The sequence below is a fragment of the Semicossyphus pulcher genome, unplaced genomic scaffold (assembly GCF_022749685.1).
Source record: "Semicossyphus pulcher isolate SPU_LCO1_2020_fin unplaced genomic scaffold, fSemPul1.0.p SCAF_7, whole genome shotgun sequence".
Classification (NCBI taxonomy): domain Eukaryota; kingdom Metazoa; phylum Chordata; class Actinopteri; order Labriformes; family Labridae; genus Semicossyphus; species Semicossyphus pulcher.
Window position 1 is genome coordinate 18,768,191 of NW_027211748.1, and position 23,053 is coordinate 18,791,243.

The 23,053-nt window shown below is 43.3% G+C and overlaps 1 protein-coding gene across 3 annotated transcripts in view; it reads left to right on the forward strand.

Annotated features, from left to right (window-relative positions):
• Window positions 1–23,053, forward strand: part of LOC138611066 (receptor-type tyrosine-protein phosphatase mu-like) — a 188,741-nt gene that overhangs the window by 87,538 nt on the left and 78,150 nt on the right. For all 3 annotated transcript variants that reach the window (XM_069683967.1, XM_069683968.1, XM_069683969.1), the window contains exons 8-11: window positions 7,600–7,908; window positions 10,260–10,369; window positions 16,465–16,666; window positions 17,209–17,311. In XM_069683967.1, the coding sequence (XP_069540068.1) occupies window positions 7,600–7,908; window positions 10,260–10,369; window positions 16,465–16,666; window positions 17,209–17,311 (724 nt within the window). The remainder of the gene's footprint in view (window positions 1–7,599; window positions 7,909–10,259; window positions 10,370–16,464; window positions 16,667–17,208; window positions 17,312–23,053) is intronic.

The following is a 23,053-nucleotide window of genomic DNA, read 5'->3' on the forward strand; positions in this document are numbered from 1 at the left end:
GCAGCTAGCTAAAAAGTAGCATCAAATCAAAACAATGTCCTCCATAGTTTCATGCAAAGTTCCCAGGCAGGCAGACCAATCACTGTTGGCCAGTGGTCCGCGTCCCTTCAACATGTATTCAGAGTTAAGGCATAGGCCACGCCAAACGGTCCATGTTGTATCAACACAGAAAATTTGAATCAGGCTTCTGTGATCAAGCAAAGAAAGGACCTTCTTTTTTAAGGTATTCTGTGCAATCATTGGTTATTGGAGTGGCTGTGGCTCGGAGGTAGAGTCAGTCGTCTTTCTATTGGAAGGTCGGTGGTTCGATCCCCAGTGAAGTGTCCTTGGGCAAGACACCCCAAATTGCTCCCGCTGACATAGCCAACGATGTGTGAATGTGATGACTGATTGACAGTTGGGCACTTTACCTGGCAGCCTCTGCCATCAGTGTATGAATGGGTGAATGTGACATGTACTGTAAAAGCAGCTTTGAGAGGTCGCAATAGTACAGTCCATTTACCATTTACCATGCATCTCCAGTCGTCAATGTCTGGAGATACTGGTGTTAGATAATTCAACATGGCTTTCCTCCGCATAAAGTTGATAAAAAGTTTCTTAAAAAATACAAAATTAAGCTACAAGAAAGAGAGTAAAAACGAGCCATTGATTCAAGGTGTTAAGCTGCCAGCATTTTTCTTCAGAAGTGCTCGGTTCATGGTCAAAAAGTCTAGACACACCTCGCCCACAACTCCCCGACTATTTCTTTCTTACTTTGGGAAACTAATCATCAGACATTCATCACAACCACTTGGCGTCACGAATGGACAGCCGAGCCGAGGTAAGGAAACAAAGAGTTTGAACGAGTTTGAACCTCTTTCTTAGCTCTCTTTTTTCAGTCTCGTCGCGACTATTTCTGTCAGTTTTCATGCGAACAACTAAGTGCAACACTATTTTAGGACGGCGTACAGCGCGGCGGTTGATCATGAACACAGACGAGCGCTGACTTGGTTTGACTTGACAGCCTTTCGTCCCGTCATGCATCATCCTCCTGTGCTGGTCGGCTGTATCTTACTTTCCCTCTCGCGCTGCAGCTCTCCCTTTCTATTCAGCGCTGCGAACAGGAAGGCATTCACCCATTCATCTCCACCCCTACAGCTTCAGGGGGTTCATCAGACAAGGTGGCAGCCCGGCCCCGGCCCGACGCTCGGGCTCATTCTGTGGTTTCAATTCGATCCAGCGTGTTGCAGGCCCCCTCCACCCCTCATCCTCAGCCATCATGGCAGTCTCATTTATCACCGGGCCTATAAAGAAGGACTTGATAGAGTGAGGAGCGACCACCACCATTCAATAAATCCTTGTGATTATCCACGCCTCCAAGGTGTATGGGCAAAGTGTCTGTGTGTGTGTGTGTGTGTCCTGAGCACGTGGGCATTTGTCTCTGACTTTGTAATGGGTGTAGAGGGCGATGTTAGAACACAAGAGGTCCGTGTACAGTGGCTTTTAAAGTGCTATCAATTATAACATGTGTACACGCGTCAACCCCAAGGCCTGCTTTGACTTGTTGCGTTTTATGGCGACAAAAAAAACCTTGGCACCTCAACCCCTCCCCCTTCCTCTGTCTTAGCTTTCTTTCTCCGATCGCCCCCCACCCACCCATCCACCCACACATTGACTCCCTCCACCTCTCCCTCTTAACCCCCCCCTCCCTCCTCTCTTTCTCTTCCTCCAGAGGATTGCATAGAGGAGCACTCTAGGAGGGTGATGGAGCTTTGATTGTCGGTTATCAAAAGCTATCATTACGGCTCGCTTCTGCGGGATATGAAAATGATTTCCTAAGTGTAAAACCCATGTCATTACCTCAATGGCCTCAGTGCTATCACTGAGATGTAATAGAAAGAGGCAAACAAATGTTCTCCCCTCCCCGCCCGCCCAGCTCAAACAGAACAGAGTGAATAACACACAGCAATGGAGAGATAAGTGATGACAATATCAGGCCGAGAATAGAGCACTTTACATGAAAACAGCCCTCTGACCAGGATTTAATCTTCGCTGTTGTCATGTTGTTTTGGTACCATCTACAACGAAGGCGCCAACGTGTGTGACAAGCCCCGGCTGACATTCTCCGGCGAGGAATCCGACAGTCTACACACCAATCCTGCGAAAGTCGCGACATTTCTCCCTTTTTTCATCTCCGAACAACAAGGCTCCCTCCTCCCTCCCGCTTCTTCTCCTCAACCCGAGCGCCGTTTCATCCTGATGAGATAGCAAACAGGAGCCACATTGACTTGCCGGTGGTTTCTAATCATTGGGGAAGTAGTCTTTTCTCCCCCTCCCTCCCTCCCTCCCTCCCTCCTGGTTCTGTTTGCTGAGCAGGGAGATGGAAGTCTACGCCGGCACCAGGCTTTTCTGCTCTTAATCGATGCGGATCTGATAAAGATCCCGGCTTTCCGACTGACTAAAACGCCTCGAAGCCTGAGGGAGATCTGATAAGTAAATCGTTCTCCTGTACATATAGCTTGTAAGATGCTGAGGAACCAGATCTGTGCGTCTGCACACACAAGCGGACACTCCTTCACTCCGTTAAAACCCACATTGTCTCGCTCGTACAAACACACACCCACACCGCACACTTGTCTCGCAGTAAAGTGGCTGTGCTCCGGACATGCCCAATTTGTTTCCTTTCATCCAGGACTAATGTCTCGCTCTACCCAGGGGCTAAGTGCACCATTTGAAGCCCCCACTAGGACAGACGGCTGCAACATGCAGTTATTTGTTGTTTTGGGGGAATCATGTTATCTCGTCAGCTGTACATGCAGGGCCTGCTCGAATTAACAAGAGGTAATAATGTGCTGATAATTTCTAAAAACATTATTTAAATGTCACGCTGTAATGACAAAAAATCACTAATAGCCCTATGTAAATGTCAAATTCAAATTATTCAATTACATGGGCGAGTGTGGGGCAGGTGATAATTTGTCCACCGCTTGGAATACCAATCTGGCTCTCGCTGGAGCTCATTCTGAGCGCCCTGGCATAAGATAGACCTCAGCAATTTCCTGCTCCAAGGGATGCTCTCACAGCCATTATTATAACTCTATTCCACTGGAAATATCTGCCATACTGGAGAGATATTAGAGTCATATTTTCAGTACTTTCACCCCAATGTCGCCCTCAGTGTGTGATAGCTCATGAGGAAAAAGAAAAAAAGTATGGATTTCCACAGATAGCCTTGTTATTCCTTGTTGTGATTTGTGCTTGTGCTTTTTATTCTGAGCCTCTTACTGCTCGCTCAATAAAACCAAACTAGCAGTCACACTAGAGTAGGGTAATAGGCTCATCTCATCCGCTGTCATTCATGGGCCTGTGGGCCTATTTGAAAATGGCTGCATAGCTTCCATTTATAAGAGATATCGCCCGTTCAGCGCGATCCGTTCATCGCAGATTAAGTGGAGGAAGAGGGTACAGGGTGTTTTTCTTCCTCTCTTTCCTCTCGCCTCAAAGTCAACCATGACCACGGCTCTGAAACGGATGAGGCACCTTGTTGTTCATGAAACAGATGATGTCACTCTGAGTCATGCGCTACAAGTTGTGATTGAGCTGCCGCTACAGATCGTCACATTTTACTGCCTCCCTCAGCCAGCTGGCGTTTGCACGGCAGGGAGCCGACGGGGGCAACAAACAATTAGCCTTTTCTTCACAAAACTCCAGGGAGACGCTATAGAATAGTCATAAGAGCTGTTTATTAAATGGCCAATGTTTCTTTATGTTCCTTCACTGTCGCTGTGTGCAGACATATGAGTTAAATGTTCTTACCAAGTGCCAGAAAGCTGAATTTAAATTCATAAAGGAATTAATAATTGATTGGTCACATTTTGTGTTTGGCTTGAGCTTCTCTCCACAGTTACATTCCCGTTCTTGTTGGCACCTCTCCATTGGCCAGATTCTGGATGCAGTGGACATTATCTCTGATGTTCCACAAAGATGGGAGTGTGACATTCTCCTTGAACGCTCCAGAAAATGAGACTCCCTCGCAGCTCGCTCGTGCACGTCTGCTTGAGATTCACACTTTGGTGCATTTGTCACTTTGAGAGCATCTGGTTTAATTTGATTTCTGTGCCTGGCCACCCTGCAATTCTCTGTGCTTTTAGTGTAACCGCTGCCTACTGAGTGCGGCCAACAGATAGTTCCGCAAATAAAGGGGTTTAAACTTCTATTTTCTGGATGGCTTTCCCAACATGGCAACCTCTCCCGAGAGGCCTGTTTTCCATCGCCAATGCTGTGTTTGTGTCTCTTTGTTTGGTTTAAAGACCAGCTCCAGTCGTGTTTTAAGACACATAAAATGCTCTGCTTGAAATAATAAATTGTGTCTGATATGATTTTTCTTCAGAAAAAATCCTTGTAAAAATCCTCCCAAGGCATCTCCTCCTCCTCCCTCATTCACAAGATTCACAAATCTGCATAGTCCCCGCCCACAATGCAGATTTCAAGCCGGCCCTGCGCCGCAAGAACAAACCACGTCTCTGCCATCGTTTAGCAGCAAATTGTTAAAACTTAGCTGGCTTGAAATATAGTAATTAGTAGTAGTAACGTTAAGGTTAGTAGCATAGACTGTATAAAAAGATGGACGACATGACAGCTCCCTAAAACTGAAGCCAAACCCTCTCTATCGCCCCCTTATGCCTGGCTGCAGTATAGGTCATAAAGCCCGCCTCCTCCATGTTAACAGATGGGACATGAGTCAAACTATAAAATCAAAATACACGCCCGATACATTTTTCTCAAACATGGTTTCTGTCATTATAGTTAGTTCTTATCATGCTGATTTACGTCCAATCGTTCATTTTTCTTGTGTTATTTGATGCTGTCAAAAGGATGATTGACAGCTCTGTTGACAAATACGGCTCCTGCAGCCGATCAGTTCTGGATTAGCAGAGTAGAGGAGGAACAGCGAGAGGAGACGTAACTAAAACAATCACTACAGTCATTGAAGTTCCATATTTGTGAACGTTAACCTCAGACCAACACAAGAAGCTGTTCTGCTGTTACACACGCTGGCGAGCAAGATCCTTGCTGTTTTTGTGGTAAGTTAAGTGAGTGTTTTGGGAAGCGGAAGTGGCTACGGCGGCGCCACCCGCCGATCTCTACTGCACAGATTCTTGCTACTTATGACATCACCATCGAGATGGCAGCGCCTATCACGGGGGCTATTTTGGCATCACTTTCCTACAATGGGAGTAGATGGAGATACGTCGTCCACCTATATATACAGTCATTGGTTAGTAGTCAGTAGTGAATTTTCCAAAATGACGATGACGGTTACAGCTGGCTCGCTCATCGTTGAAGTGGTTGCCATAGGTTGCACACAATGATATGCATAGCGTCACCCTGTTCATTAACGGGATTGGCTCCTTAGGTTTGTGACGTCTCAAACCTGCCAATCTGAAAACGTGTTGTTCAGCCTGTCCTTGGTACACTGCAGTTTAAAAGCAGACAGGCCCAGCCATGGAGATGACTGCTTCTGTTGTCCCTGATATGTCTTGTAGCACATGAAGAACACCACATGAAGATGTTTACAAGTGATTTTCACTGGAGCGGGTCTTAAATTACATGTGTTTAAAAGGGCTGATCGCTTTGTTAAATATTACTGTACATTCATCCCCATACAGTAGCTAGCAGAGGATAGTAGGCTTACTCATTATCAGTTAGAACTTATGCTGAATATTTGACTCCTCTAGCTTATCCCTTTGAAAGCAGAAGTCTAACACTCAAGCCTCCAACGAAGATTAACATTTCTTTCAATTTTTAACAATCATTGGAGGTCAGAGACCCCTTATCAAAGGCGTCCTCCTACACAGCTCTGCAGAAAGGTTTCTCAAAGAATATTGAGCACTTTTATTCAAGCCATAATGCACAGCAGCACTCAGCCAGTGAGGGGTTTATACATTTTCTTCTGCTGTTGTTTAAATTGTTCTAAAAGCTAGGAGACATATGTACTCTCTCGCTGATGTTAGTGGTTTGTTGCACTCTGCACACCCTTAGTGACAAATCCTCTTTTAAAAGAAGCTAATTGACATTATTTTCCTTGTGGAAAGATGTTTTTCCGTTTTCCAGACACTTTTTTCATTTGTAGCTCTTTGTTGCTGCTTCATGTACTGTATGCTGCACATTGATATTCCTCTCCCCATCCGTCTTCAGCAGCTCTTCCTCTGCCTCCTTCAGGCCCTTCTAATGCTATTTCATCTCTTCTGTGAAAGCGCAGGAGAGATCACATCCGTTGTTTCTCCTTTGTGAAATCTGAAAGTGTTCCGTCTTTCTTACAACTAGCAGGCGCCTGTGTCTCCGTTTCTTCTGGCATTATCATTTCTCACTTGTGCGAAGGTCTGTGATGTCATGTGTCATGACCTAATTTCCTGAAAACCATCTCTGTCTTGGAGCTTGTCTGTTGCGCTACACAGAAAATGTATCTCTTGTAAATTTTAAAGGATGCTCAATAAAACTTGGTCGTAGGGAGGTGTTCACCGGGCTTAGGAGGGAAAATAAAATGTGTACGCTGTGTCGTAAAAGGTTACCAACTCTGTTCTTCCTACATTCTTGTTTATTGAGTCCTTTCTTCAGCCGCTAGAAATGAACAACATGCTGGAGCTCGAGTCCAGTCTCCCCCCGTGCACCTCCAGAATGTTAAACATGGCTGCCGCGGCTGCCTCTGAATTGCCGGACTGTGTCTCCTGGGGAACGGGGAAATTGAGCCCTGGCTCCTCCTAATAGGTGGTAAAGTGTTAAGTTCCAGAGAAATGGACTGCGAATTTAACCTGGAATGGAAATTGATCCCATTACCTTGTGCTTGGGCTGCTTTCCTCCCGTAGGTAGGAGAGGCAGAGGGAGAGAAAGAAGGGGGGGGAATAGATGAGGGGAAAGCAGAGAGAGAGAGAGAGAGAGCGGGAAAATGGGGGAGCCACAGAAAAAGAGAGAAGAGATGCAGGGAGAGCAGATAGAAGAGAAAATGGAGAAAGTAGAAGAGAAAAGGCAAAGAGACACAGTCTATGTGATTAGAGGTGATAGCATGGCGGTGGGGGTTGTGTCCCGCCTGGATTGACAGGCTGGCTGACTCTGTATCAGTGTGGTGCTAATAGCTGACCGCCACTGGGCGAGATGGGAGAGAGAGAGCGAGAGGAAAAGGTAGAAGGAGCAGAGGAACGGCACGCTCTGAAGGGATGATACACCTCCTGCTGAGGGTTTCCACCAACACACCGGTGGCGTCTTGGTGTGTGCAGCTGCTGTGAGAGCGAGTTAGAGACGGTGATGGGATGTAGCAATGCTGCAGTATCAGGCTGCGGCTTTGAAATTTTTAAATATTTTTTCCTAGAAATATGAATTCCAAACAGAGGAAATAGTATTTCAATATGTATAAAAGTACAGACGGTGTCTTGAGTGTTATGAAAAATCTGGTAGCAGATGTTCTGTGACCCAAAGGAGCACGGCCGTCTCTGTGCCCCGGCATAGACCTCAGTAATTTCCCTGATTTTATTGAAACTATCTTGCAATACCTGTCATTTCATACAGCCTAATTGATTATCTTGATGTATGCTCACTCCCCTCTCTTTCTATCCGTCCCACCAGAGCCCATGCACGGCCCGCAGAAGCTAGAAGTGGTGGACATCCAATCCAAACAGGTGACGGTGCGCTGGGAGCCCCTGGGCTACAACGTGACCCGCTGCCACAGCTACAACCTCACCGTCCAGTACCGCTCCAGGGTGGCCGGGAAGGAGGAGACGCGGGAGGAGGTGTGTTACGACACGCAGAGCCGCGATCCTCAGCACACTATCCACAACCTGACACCCTTCACCAACCTCAGTGTGAAGCTGGTGCTGCGCAACCAAGAGGGGGTGAAGGAGAGCACAGAGCTGGAGGTTCAGACTGATGAGGATGGTAAGTGTGACACGAGGTCACTTCCTATACAGGCCAGGAAGTTAACGTTAAGATTTTGCTGAACTGTTCCTAAATCACATCTTGTTCTTAGGGAAATAAATCAGTGAAACAAAGTTGACCAACTCAACATTAAAATAGCTTTACTTAAATTCATATTTTTTCAATTTTAATGACTTATAAGCCATTTCATTATGTTTATTTCTGTTTCTAAATGCTTATAAGTGGAAAGTTAAATTTAATCGGAAAACATCAAGCGTATGGAAATTCTAATTATCTGTAAAATATAGTGTTAAATTCAGAGCATCAAAATTAAATGAGCTGCGAGCAAAACGCTGGAAAAAAACCTCACTTTTTTGTCTTTTGTTTGCAGAAGTCTAATCTCTATTATCTCTATTTACAGATTCTACCTGGAAAAGTAGAATCATTAGGCAGAGGTGTGGATTTTTAGTATGGGAAATGTTCTGCTTTCCGTTTGTACTACGCTTGTAGTCCAAGTAATATTGACCAATCACGTATCAGCAGGCTGCAGCATATGCAGGAAAAACAGTCTGTGTGGAGAGCAAAAGCTGGAGGAACATAATGCTCCGTAATGACATCCCGGCTCCCATCAGTGGCTATCTGACAGTGATTTAGCTTCTTATCGGTCTCTATAAACAGACATCTGCATGCAAGTTCAGCTTACAATCTGTTCTAGATCAAAAATTAAAGTTGAGACAAATTCGCTTGACGAAAGCCATTAGGCGGTCTGATTTCCTGACTTCCTCGAATGCATCAGAAATGATGGATCCGACCTCCGTTCAACAAACGAGCATTTTAAAAGCAGTTTTCTTCTCCTCTTGAGGACAGACCTGACAAAGCTTCATTTTGACTTTTTACTAATCTGCATCACGATGTTGAAATTTCAGCCAACTTAAGACACGTTAATTAAAGTCAATCACAAGAAAAACGGGTTCTTTTTTGGGTTCATACCGAAGAAGTTAGTCAGAGTGAAGCCACTGTGTAACTGACGTTTTACAGTGAAACTGACACTCACCAGAAACAGATGAACGGGCGCTCCTCCCGGGGGTTTAATGAACTAAGAAATTATGTGATATTTTGCAGACATATCTGGAAGGGCGAAATTTGCTGCACTTTTAATCTGAACACAAGTTGCTAACTGGCCTGTGAACAATGCAGTGCATGGAAAAAGGAAGTCTTGACTGGAAGTCGTTTATCGCTATAAACCGGACACACCCGACATGTTCACCGTTGTCTCAGACGATAGCCGATGGGTTCCGACATTGGCAGAAGTCATATAAAAAAGAGGCTTTTTTATATATATATTTTTACATGTATACCATATATTATCAGTCAGTTTAGACAAATAATAAGCATCTCTGCTCCCAAACTGCTTTATTATTAAACATTTGACATTTTGATCTTCTCACCTGGTCACAAGCAGCTTGCACAAAGCAGTTTAGGATTCTCCCTGATATCTTTCAGTAGCACACAAAAGTCAAACAGCCAGCGTCTGTGTGTCACATGGTTGTTTCACCTCCTTCAAAGATGAAAGATGCTCTGTGTTGCCTCAGCAGACGCACAGGAAATGAACTCCACAGAAGTCTCAAGGAACCCCCGGCCGCCAGATAACAAACGGGCTCAGCTGACGAAAACAGGGCCTTGTCATGTCTGGCTCAGATATCTGTGGTTGGGAACTTGAAAGTGGCAACTGTTTCTCACTATCTGACTGCTGCGTGTCTGTAGATCTGTGTGTTTGAGGTCCCAGGGGAGCAAGTGTACAGAGAGGGTAGCTGTAGTTGCATTCATGGAGATAAATCTTGAAAAAAAAAAAAAGACATCATTCTGTTCGCTTTCAGAGTCAAAGCAATTCACATGAGGGGTTAAAGGACCAGATCTGTTTGGCAGTACCTCAGTACAAGTAAACATTGCATAAAGATCAAGACTCCCACTATTCCCAGGAGGTTACCACTCGTTCATCTTTGTTTGCGACACATTTTATCTGTGTGAAAAGTCTTCCTTTTGCTGTGAAACATGCATCAAGGTGTGTTTGGAGTGACAATGACTTCAAATAATCTCTCAAATTTATATAAAGCTGTGTTTGACTTTGGCTCATGGCCATCTGTGTACTGTAGGTCCTTGAAAAGCTCTTTTATTGATTGTTTTATGCACATCAGCGTGAGGAGCAGCGCTGGTAAATCATAGTGGAAAGGATGAAAGATGCTAAGTAGGAAATGCTTTTATCCAACTTTTATTGACAACAATTTAACTTGACGAACACAGAAGGTGGACAAAAAACATCAGTTAATATGTATCCAAGGAAATCTAAAAAAATGTGCTTTAATTCCCTGCAGTGCCGGGAGCTGTTCCTCTGGAGTCCATTCAGGGCAGCGCCTACGAGGAGAAGATCATCCTGAAGTGGAGAGAACCAGCGCAGACCTACGGGATCATCACTCAGTACGAGGTACACGAGCACCAGGGTTAGCGAAATTCGAAGAGGTATTGATCACCCTGTAGAGTAGTCAACAGATTTACTGTCCCTCAAATATTAAGCTGTGTTTTTCTCCACATATCTGTCCGTGGATTTGGAGCATTCCTGTAAATTACTTCGGTGGTGTGCCGAGCTGCAGAGAAATGTTCAAATTGATTTTTTATCACGTGAATCACTTTGTTTTCTCGAGGTAGGGTTTGGGAATTAGGTGCAGCTGCTTGTCTGCTGACAGTCCACGCTACAAAGCTGTACGATATTTCATAAAGTGAGATTACCAGTTAATCCACGCACGTTCCAGTAAATCAGTTTTTTAGAAAAACACACGTACAATAAAGCTGGTTTGGATGAGACTTAAAGAAGTTACCAAGGAAACTTTTTCTCTCAGATCAACCTGGACAGGGTCAGGTTAGTTATCAGGCGTAGCTTCAACTAAGGCATAACAGGTGTTTAAATCCTCCTATCAGACTGAAATATGTTATTTTTTAAGAGGGTTACAGTGTGAAGTGAATGGCTTTAACTACTACTACTACTTCTATTACTTGCCTCAAAGTTGGCCTTCAGGCTCTTTTGGGGTAGCTCAGTCTGTAGGGACTTGGCTTGGGAACTGGAGGGTGGCTGGTTCAAGTCCCAGTACGGACCTAGCTTGAAATTGGGGCTGGTGGCTGGAGAGGTGCCAGTTCCTTTCCTGGGCAAGGCATTGAATCCCCCAACAGCTCGGGGCACTCATCCATGTGCAGCCACCATACTAACATGTCATCATTAAAGGAGGGTTTTATGCTAATTTCAAGCTTCATATTTCACTCTGTGATACCTGTGGAATAGCTAAGCATCATTTACAGTTTAAAAAACTCATTTTTTCTCACACTGGTGCTCTGTGCAGGCCCTCATACAGCCTCTGCTTGAAACGACTCAATCAGCTCTGTCCCTTTAAGAAACCTTTCTTCTGATTGGCCAGCGCTCCGAAGCCTGCTGTCACCTTTGTTCCTCAATGAGTAACTGTAAATATATGTGTAAACATGTAAAAAGTCCTGTTAAGCATCACTGTTTTTGCCACGTCCGTCATTTTGCAAGGAAGGTTGCCTCATTAGTGACATGTCACCATGGAGATAACGGCACACAGCCTGACGTCACAAGCTAAAAACGCCATTTACCCCGTCTACACGTCACAGGAGGGTGGAACTCAGTGGAACCCTATTTGGGGGAAAAAATAATGCGACAAAAATGGACTCCAACATCCTTAACAAACACAAATCCGTTTCTTTTGTGGGTACCTCTTTAAGAGTTATTTTTACATTCCATCATGTTGGCCATTTTTTGAACACAAAAAATTATTGATTGACTTGATTTGACAATCCTTTATTTGTCCCACAATGGGGAAATTTACAGATAAATACAGACACTGATTGCTAAAACTGGACAGGGGTTAGCAGAGTGAGTGACCGCAGAATTCAGCTGGTTAATGAGCAAGCGTGGCTCTGGTTTATAGATGTTATAAGAGCTTAAACCTGAATCAGTTTGCCAACTCAAACTAGGGTTTTCACAATAAGCTCTTTTTTCTCGCCTCCTTTTATGAAGTACCACCCAAGTGCGTCTTACCATTCATCACTTTACAAGGCTAGAACCAACCATAAAGTGCCTTCATCTTCTGTCTTTCAACACATGCTCGACCTCTGAGGAAAACACAACCCCTGAAACACACCTCGAACACATCACGATTCAGCACCAAGCAAATGTTGACTTAAGGCTCCACACAGCCGCTGTCAGCCCGGTCCAGGAGCTGCATTGAGTCTTGAATAATAGAAACAGTCTACAAAAACACACACCTACACACACACGGTATATGTGCACATTGATCTTAACCAGCTTAAGGTGCAAGTAATCCTCCAGCCTTTCTCCCAGATTGATTCTCCTCTGTTGATTCTCCCTCTTGTCGGCGTTTGCTCACGCTTGATATTTTGACTAGGTTAGCAATCATTGACAGAGCTGTGTCTCATACGAGGAGGGCAGATTGAGCAGTAAAAGCCGCGCAAGCGGGGTCGTCGTATAGGTCGCTCCATCCACTGCCACACCATGAAATATGAAATAGATATTCTCTTAGCCGCGCCGAGACATTTCAATCAAAGCGGGAAAGTCCTTTAGTCAGAAACATAACACAGCCCTGTTTATCCAGCGGAGTGTAGTGCACTGTTGTGTTCTGTGCAAAGCTGTACGGCACTTAGAGGTGCAGGAAAACAATGTCCTTTTAAACGGTAGGCTTAGCGCACACTTAATCACTTTTAGAGCAACATGTCTCATTTGTTTATCTCTTTAAAATTTCATGCTACACGTAAAAGCATTCAGAGCAAATGGCCTGCATGGTTTGCATCCCCGCTTTGCCAGGTTCACTTATATTTATACTGTGTTTCCTTTTATAAAATACCCACTCCAGGCTATTATATTCATATGCTGCAGCAATTACTTCTCTCTGTCTCTGCCTTAAAAGCATTAACAGTATAATATGTCTACATAAAGTAAACGATAAATCACAGACAATCCTGCTATTTCCAGGTTTTAAGCGTCATTATACATCCACCTGCCACTTTATTAGGTACACCTTGCTAGTACCTTTTGCCATCAGAACTGCCTTAATTCTTCGTGGCATAGATACAACAAGGTGCTGGAAACATTCCTCAGAGATTTTGGTCTGTATTGACACGATAGCATCACGCAGTTGCTGCAGATGTGTCGGCTGCACATCCATGATGCGAACCTCACGTTCCACTGCATCTCAAAGGTGCTCTATTGGAGATCTGGTGACTGTGGCAGCAACAATACTCGGGTAGGCTGTGGAATTTAAACGATGCTCAATTTGTACCGGCCCAAAGTGTGCCAAGAAAATGGACTGTTGATGCAAGGCAGGATGGATCCATGCTTTGATGTTGTTTACGACTAATTCTGACCCTACCATCCGATTACTCGGCAGAAATCGAGACTCGTCAGACCGTCTTTCCAATCTTAGAAAGTTTTGTAGAGTCCGTGTGAATTGTAGCCTCAGTTTCCTGTTCTTAGCTGAAAGTAGTAACAACCGGTGTGGTCTTCTGCTGCTGTAGTCCATCTGCTTCAAGGTTCTACATGCCTAAATGCACTGAGTTGCGACCATGTGATTGGCTGATTAGATATTTGCGTTAACAAGCAGTTGAACAGGTGAGTGTAGATCTCCCAACATAATCTAGACTCACAGGTCTTATTTTACAGTCAGAACAAGTTTTAATATTCATCTCAGTCGCTCTCACACACGGTGACAGATGAGGAAAATGTAGCGAGCCAGCAGCTTGCTCCAGGTGTGTTCCCCTCACACCGCTCCAGTATGAATCTCTGGTTTTAAGAAAGTAACCCACCATGTATTCTGCCAGTATTCCCCAGAAGTTGCTTCTTATATGTCAGGACCCTGCTTTGATTTGACATTATCAAAGGACTCAGAGAGAAATATGTCAGACAAGGCCTGATATCAAAGAGATTTCAGCTCCATTCCTTTCTGACCGAGCTCTGCGGATGCCATTTTATTGGCAACCTTTCAGACAGACGTGTGCCAGCATCTCTTGGAAGCTGAGCAGCAGACTTTTCTGTTATTTACAGCTATATTTAGCATTAGACATTAAGAGTGAAGTAGCATTGTGCTTAAGCTGTGGTAAATAAAAGCTGTGCATCCAATTATCTTTTAGGGAAATGGCCACTATTATACGAAAAAAAGCAATCTAACTATTAAGCAGTGCAACTGTCATTAAGATTCAGATTATTAATATTTACAATAGCTCTCCCTAAGAAGGTTAATACTCCTATGCTAATACAAATATTAGCATTTGCTTGTTCCATTCCTGTATTTCATTTTAAGACAGGAAGGAGAGCACATCATCTTACATCAGAAGTTATTCAGCTTTCTTCATTATTTGATGAATAAAGCTGCTGGAGATAATATAATAGGGATTTATATTTTATGAATGCTTCATAAATTTGACATTTACCTCCCTCAAATAAAAAATCTAAAACACTGTGAGGTAAAAAAGCTCAGTATATCATTCGGAGTTATAGTTATAGGCGAGCCCTGAATTAATTTGCCCACATATTCTCCATTATATTTCCCGTCAGTTCCATTCAAACGGCAGAAACCTGTGCAATGCGCCCAGTGTTGACAAGTCATTTCAAATGCCTCTCCCTGAAATGTTATGATATAGGATTTGGCATCACAGACTCATTTCACGGACAAAGACTAAATGAGAAGGCCTCCAAGCATTTCAAAAGTTGATGGACACAAATTATGCAGCACTCCTAACTCCCTTTGTGTTCCTTAATTGGAATTATAATGGAGGTTTTCCTTTACGAGCAGAGGCATTTTCTTAAAGTGGGACTTTACAGTTATTCAAAATGGATATTAGCAAAAACACTCACCTTAATGCTTCCCTCCAGAGCGCCCTGTGTTTATTAATGGAGATGGAATACATTAAGTGTGCTTCCCCTCTCCTTGAAACCACAAGCTTGCATCAGCTATGATAAAAAAAATATAGCTCTGCTTTTAGAGTTATGAGACAGCTCCTCCACATAGACCTTTTGTATCTCGCTAATTTTGGAAATGTCAGAGTAAAGCCTTTGTTGATATGAAGTCAGAGGCTCACACACAAAGCGAGAGTGCCTTTTCTCAAAATAATACTTACTCAATACTTAAATATTGCCCTTTGGTATGTGGCTTAACTGAGAAGTACAGAAGACAGAGATGCTTTTTTTTTTAATTTTACGCTGATGCAACAGAACGTGGTAATATAATCATAACCCCTAGTTTTGTACAACAGTAGGTTACCTAAGTTAAAATATTCCAAGCACATTGGAGTCAACAAAACTACAAATCTACAGACATGCTATAGGACCTAGGCATTCTTATGGTGGTGCTATGGGCTAAAAAGCTAATATTAGCATGACGTATAGCATGCATGATCACAATCACAATGCTAATGTTAACCAGATATAATGATTACCCTGTTCAACATATTAGTTGAGCATGTTTGCAAGCTAACTCCAAACACAACTAATCTTGTGGTAAAGTCATTAGAGTTGCTAATATTTGGTCTGTAACCAAAGAATTGTTCTAATTGGGCGACAGATGGAGGCGCTAGATTAGAAGTTAAAGGCATTAACCAAAGTTAATACAAGTTATCCTTTGGAAAACATTCTGTACATTGCTGTACCAGTGTCTTGTATTGAAATTTCACTCAAAACCACTTGTGATGTTGCCAATGGTCAAGAAAAGTTTGGCACATTGGAGTCACCAAAACTACAAACATGCTAATATGGGACCTAGGCGTACGCGACCTCTTATGGTGGTTCAATGGGCTAAATGCTAATGTCAGCATGCTAACATGGTCATAATCACAAACCGAATGTTAACCAGATATAATGTTAACCCTGTTCAACATATGAGCTTAGCATGTTTGCAAGCTAACGTTGGCTAATTGGCGCCAAAAACAACTAATCTTGTGGTAAAGTTATTAGTGTTGCTAATATTTGGTCTGTAACCAAAAAACTGGGCTAATTGGGCTAATTTTGACTGATGGTGGTGCTAGATTGGAAGTTATGGAAATAAACAAAGTTAAGACAAGTTATCCTTTGGAAAACATTCTGTTAATTGCTGTACCAGTGTCTTGAAATTTCACTCAAAAGCATGTGATGGTGCCAATGGTCGAAAAAAAGTTTGGGTGAGCCAGTAGGAGAATCTTTTATGCGCATTGTATTTGGCTTTATAATTCCTCCGACAGACTCTGTAGGTATTTTGTATAAATCTATGGATCAGCTATAACATTAATGTTAGTTTTTACTGGGAAACATACATAAGATTTTTTTTAAATGTTTTTAGTATAACTGTGCAGTCCAGAGGGGAAAGAAATGGGATAACACTCACCACCACGAGTGCACTGCAAGACCTCAAAACAGTGAATACACTAAATGCTCTAGCTTTTCGACCCTCTTGGACGCCTCCAACGAAAAACGTTTTCATTGAATGAATACAAATCCTCAGAATATTCATTTCCTTCTTCTCCCAGATCTCCTACAAGGCAGTGAGCTCATTTGACCCCGAGCTGGACCTCTCCAACCAGAGCGGGAAAGTGGTGAAGCTGGGCAACGAGACCACCCACATGTTCACAGGCCTCTACCCAGGCTCAACGTACTCCTTCACCCTGCGCGCTAGCACAGCCAAGGGCTACGGGCCTCCTATCATCACCCAGTTCACCACCAAGATTTCAGGTCAGTGGGGTCAACAGTAGTATATGGATGAGGATGAGTAGGTTGTTTACCGTTTTACAGCAGCTGGTGTTCTTTATGTCTCAATGTTTATATGGAAAACTCAGCTATGTGTTTTCGTAAATATAAAGTCAGTGCTGTTTTAAGCAGATTGGCCAAAGACGAAATGTGCTTTGTGATATCATAAACCATGGCTGGTCTTACTTTATGAAACAAGGAAGTGATTTAGACGACAACCACAGGGCTCGTATGCACTTTTTCTTACTGTCCACACTTTTAATGCACACTACTTTAAAGACTTTCTTTTGTGGCAGCAGCAAATGTTTCACTCCTCTGTTATTGCTTTACTTAATAATTAAATTACGCTGCTATAAAGGCAGCAGGCAGTAAGTGCTCACTGTAAAAGTGAGAAAACTGGCTTTGCTTTTTTTATCCACCGCCGAGCTGAATGACTTATTACACAAGGTGACTTGAACAAAACTGAACTGGTTTGCACTTTGCTTTGCGTGGTAGTAAAACCTCTTTCTGTTGGTTTTTCTCTTCAGCTCCTTCCATGCCGGCGTACGACCAGGAGACCTCTCTGAACCAGACAGACAGCACAGTCACTGTGCTGCTTAAACCTGCACAGAGCAGAGGTGCACCTGTGAGGTAGGCTCGCACAACAAGTCTCACACATACAGCACAGTGTAAAAATAACAAAACAGCATATTAAAACACCAGCAACAACCATCAGCAACAAAGAATTATCAAAGAGCCTGTTTTTATCAATACCCCCACTGTGCAGGAAAGTTGCCGGGGAATTCAGTACCTTTCTGCACTATCTCATTTTCTTCGCTTTATTTGTTTGTGGATTTTGATCCTGTGAAAAAAAAAGAAGCAGAGCCTTTGAAGATGAGAACAAACCCCGGTGCAGCCAAGGCTAGCTTCAGGATCTCTTTTCTTTACATGTCTTTTATGTAGCGGGCTGCCCACCACAAGCCACCACAGGCTCCTGGGGAACGAAGGAACTCTGCCGGCTTCATGTTGCATTTATTAGTCCTTTATGAGGGAAGCAGTTCAGCCGCTCTGTTCAAATGCATGTTGGGCAAAAGTCATCATTTTGTTTTACCCGAGGCCACTGTGGGCTTCTAGCGGGAATGCTGAAATCTTCATCGTCTTTTTGTGAGCATGAGCTGATAAGGCATGCCTCTATTCAAACGATGCAGCATTTACAGTTTTAAGGCTTCACTGAAACAAATTTGTTCTTACTTGACTGCTTAAGTCCTTTTCTTACATATAATTTTATTTAAGCCCTTTTTAGGCTCCGCCATTATTTCGCCTTTGCCATGCTATATTGAACCAACCGTTGCGAAAGCAAAATGTGTGCTAGGTGTAAACAAACAGCGCGTGCTCCTCTGTTACTACCTCCGATGCCGGCTCAGAGGCAGGATGACTTTTTACGTTTTTTACATACAAGACAAAACGTAACAGAGGCGTATTAATCCCGCCTTGAACTGGCTGTGTAAAAGGGGCTTTGGCCTCATTTATGTGCCTGTGTCGAGTGTTTGTAAGTTTGTATCCTCAAATTGATGACGTTTTGTGAATATATGATCACATTATAAATGACCCATTAATATAAGGAATATGTAATCTAGGTTATTCTATTTTTTAAAACTCATCTTTTTGCCTAATTGTGACAAAATATGCCAGAGTTTGTGTAACATATGATGTGATGGCATACACAGTAAATCTCTTCATGATAAAGGGATTTTTTTTAAATATACTCATTCACTCTTTTCCGTTCTTGACGGGTTAGATGACAAGATCCTAAACACGTTTTATGTCTGTAAAAAAAAGGTGCTATTTTTCAATAGCAGACCGTTGCTAGTGATTCGGCTCTAATCTATCCAGAGGACTAACTGTAATGATATCAATCTGCCCAAAGAATACGGTAAATTTGTCTCTCTTGACCCTCTCACTATACATTATCCCTTACATAACATGTTGAAGATGTGACATATTTCAGAATGGAACCAGATATAACAACGGGAGGAATATGATTTGAAACTTGGATCAAAAGAAGAACACCTGAAGACACCCCAGCATCCTCCTAGCTCGCTAGTTAACTAATGAAGCTGAATTAACCCTGAGCTCTGTGCTGCTAAAAGTTGAAAGATCAATTGATGGTTGGATCCTGGGCTATTTTTGGTATGAGCTTACGTCAGCATACTTTACATTTAATTTTTCGGTAGAAAACATGATTGGAATATGATATGAAGTATGCAAAAATATAGATTTTTTTGTAAATTAGTTAGCATGTACTTTTCAGAAGGTATACAGTCTGACCTGATATGTGATCTCAAATGGTGAAACGGCCTTTTCATGTCAGCCGACCTTAAACTAGTGCACTGAATAGGTGCTGGTGGACTGATGTTGCATCATATTTCAAAGACGGCTATGAGTTTGGTATCAGTCCACCCATCTCCCCAAGCAGATGTGCATATTTCCAGAGATGTCGACATATTGCCTGAAACTGGTGCCTCAGAACAAAAGAGCTGCTATTTATTTCTCTCGTCTGATGCTTAAAAAGGTGATTTTTTTTCAAGCTTTTTTAAACCCTTATAGATTAACTGAAGGTTAATAGAACCTGTCAACTTAATGTATATCTTAGGTCGATCAGCCATCAGTGGGAGTGAGCGGCGTGTAGAGAAAAGGCCATTCCAAAATGAAAGAAGGGGCCAAAATAAGCAGCTTTGTGAACGGTGTTAATACCAGTTTATGCCATTGTCCTACGACAGTCTTCAGCCCCCCGGGACCCTGAGAGAACGGGTTAACTTCCTCATGCGACGAGTGATAAACACTTGTCCTCGCTGTAAAACTCAATTTTACACTATCAACTCATCGGAGTCCTTTAAAGATTACCGCCTGGAGATCTTTTGTCAGGCTTGTCAGCTCACGTTTACCGTATGTGCAGCTGCCCAGATTAATGCCCCCGCGCCACACGGAGAGGCCTGAGCACGAAAGACAGAGTGATCGCTTTTTAATCTTCTCGCAGGTACAATTCAGAAGGCCTTACTCAGGCTGCCATTCTTTCTGTGGGCTAATTACAAAGCCCTAATTATAATTAACAGTGTGGCGTGGATCTGGGCTTCCATTAATTAGCATGCTGGGCTGCTCTTTTGTTTACAGTTGGAAGGCATGCTCACCTCGCCGCCAGATGAAAGAGATTCGTCATTGGAGATATGAACTTAAGTTTTAGACTTTGTTGAAACAAATCTGCACTAATGCTTTACACTATAATTCTAACTATAATCTGTTTTAGATGTGTATACACACAGTGTTAGTGCTTGTTTATCACTGAAGGAAGAGAAAACGATGTTTTGATACATTTAGTTCTAAGGATCATATATGTTTAATGAGACTCACAAGGTAATCTGTTAAAAAATTCATCACCATTCATCAGTGGAGTTCAGCACACGGCACAACTACACCTCAAAACTAATTGCGGCATCCTTTGATCACAGTCGAGCCTCTCCGCATCTAAACTTCTGGGGGCTTTCAGGTACACATTTCTCTCCACAGCTTAAATCTCTTAGGACTTTAAGGCCAGTAAACTGACTCCGTGTGTGCCCGAAAAAACATCGCAAAAGAAAGGAGGTGGCGAGGGCAGCAAGCGGGAGAGATTATGATGCAGGCCTAAGAGGAGATACAGGCGGGCTTTTGAAGGTGTTTTCCACCTCCACCTCGAGTGACACGCGATGCCTTTGAGACTTTAAGGTGACTATAAAGTAGCTTGCATCCAGAGGAGCTGCGGCCTGTTGGGATCTGCTGTCTGGCCCATAATGATAAATTTAGTCATCTGAATTTCCAAAGCTCAGAAACATAACAACTAATCTCTTTTAGGTTAGAGGGCTGCAGAGATGCATGACTAAGTGACAGTTGATGCACATATAATGAAATGTTTGTCAAAATGTTCCTGGAGTCCTGAAAAGAGTCCCTGAAGTGAAACTTGAAAAAACATGGCTGACACAGGCGCTCTATTGAAGAATTAGCAACCAAGGACTCAAATTCCACACTTGCAGATTTAATTTTGTGCTGCCGCTCATGTTGCAAGAGTCGCCATCACTTCGCTGGAGTGGTGGGCAGCTCATTTTGAAATTGAACACTTTATGGAATCAGTTTTAAAGCCCCTCTGAAATAAGGATTTGACAGGGGAGAGAGACTGATCCGCGGCACTACAGAGCAGATCAGCACGAGGCCCGATTTGATAACGCAATCTTGCACGCTGATTGGGTTTAGGAGGTAACAGAGCTCCAGATATTTGAGTTTCAAACAGCAGATGTTTTGCTGTAATACAGGAAGGGGGGGAGCGCGCTGGAAGATCACACGATAGCGCCGGTTCATAAAAAAATCAAGGCCTAACAGATGACAAATGTCCGTTTCACTTCGGCATCCGGCAGTCATGCGGAAGTCAAATCATATTTGAGATAGATGGAGGCAGACGCTGTCACTGCTGAGGGAGGCAGTCTATTTTTCATATTTGTGTAATTGCTAATCGGTATAACATTTCCAACTTGGATTTGGCTTCTAATCTCGGGGGACGACACGCGTAGCCGGGAACAATTTTTACCAGAGGGGACACTGTTCCTTTAAGAGGATTAGTGAACTGTCTATCAGTCATGTCGTGTTTAACTACTGTTTGCAATGGCCCCTCGTGCGGGCCAGAATACGCCTCCTCAATGCGAAGCATCAAAATAAACGTTTGCATGCTTCTGCAGAAATAAATGATTTAAGATGCCTTCCTTATCATTCACACCACTAAATCAGCCCGTCTCTCTCTTCCTGCTATAACCTTTGCCTTGAGCAAGCTCTCACACATATACATAAACAGAAAAGGAATAAAAAACAGCAGTTTCTCGTGTTGTGGTGGCATATTGAGCAAACTGAATTCCTGTGTAGTTTCTTCCCTGTAGCATCAGATTATCTGTGCTCAACCATGGCCTGAAATCAGTTAAGTGATTTTCTACAGTCCTAAAATAAGCACTAACTTTCTTTGATCACGGCGTAGCAAACGCTAATAGCTGTGCCTAAACGTGACACAACTCGATGCTTTTTACGATTTAATGGCAAATGTAATCTATGGCACCTTCTAATTTGTTTGCTTTATAGCTTTATGGACACAAGGGAAATATAAAGAGTAAGAAGACAGGCGCGTGGAGGAAGGATGCTGGGTCAGGAGAAGTGTGTTACTTACAACCGCTCTTAAATCAGACTCACAGAGCAAACCGATTAGCATTAGAGAGAGAGACAGTGATTGAAATGCTCCCCGTACCCCTTCCCTCATCTGCTCAAACAGCCCCGAGTTCTCCCCCTATCAGCCCACATGAAAAATAAATCTGAGTTTCAGGTCACAATCCAGTCGATTCCGAGTCAATCCGCCATAATTGGTTGGCGTCACGTGGCGGCAGAGCTGAAATCTATCGGGCAGCGAGGCTGGAGGAGGCCTAATTGGTGTCAGCTCAGGTTGCACGGCTACTGCAGGAGAACAGGTCTGCCCCGCTGGCCCCTCTGGCAGACCACTTTTAACAGCTTATAGCATAGCGTACAGCTCCTCCCTTCATTCTACTGTCTCTCCTTGTCTTTCCAATCTTCAGCTCAGGGAGAGAAGTTTAGGATTTCAGCAGTTTTGGAATTAAGCACAATTACGCACCTCTCACAGAGACGCGTGTGAGCTGTGGCTTTCCTTTGATCTGTATCTTTGTGAAGGTTTTGCTGTCTTACAACAGGACTGGGAACTATCATTAAACCTGTTTATACCGGCCCAGACACATCTTGGACTGGCTCAGGTGCATCGCCGGACAGATTTATTGATGCATACAGAACATCACACAGGAGAAAGAAACTAAATATCCATCGTTCCATCCATTATCTATACCGCTTCTCCTGCTCAGGGTCCCTGGGAGGCTGGAGCCTGTCTTAGCAGTCATTTGGCGAGAGGCGGGTACACCCTGGGTTGGTCGCCAGTCAATGACTCACAGAGATACTCAACCTTTCACACTCAGATGTCACCTAACGAGCATCTCTTTGGACTGTGGGAGGAAGCCGAAGTACCCAGTATGCATGCAAACTCCACAGAGAAAGGCCCACTACACCTGAACCCGGGATTCAAACCAGCGCTAACCACTGCACCACCGTGCAACCTGAAACTAAATATGTTTAAGCAAATAATGGACTCATTTTATAAGGTACTTGTACTTACGTATTTAAGCACTTAATGCTACCTAATACATCTACTCCATTACAAATCAATAGTATGCGGTATGTTGTACTTTTTACTTCACTTCAGTTATTTAACAGCTGTAGTGACTTTTAAGATTAAGGTATTATTTCATAAATTATATGATCAATTTA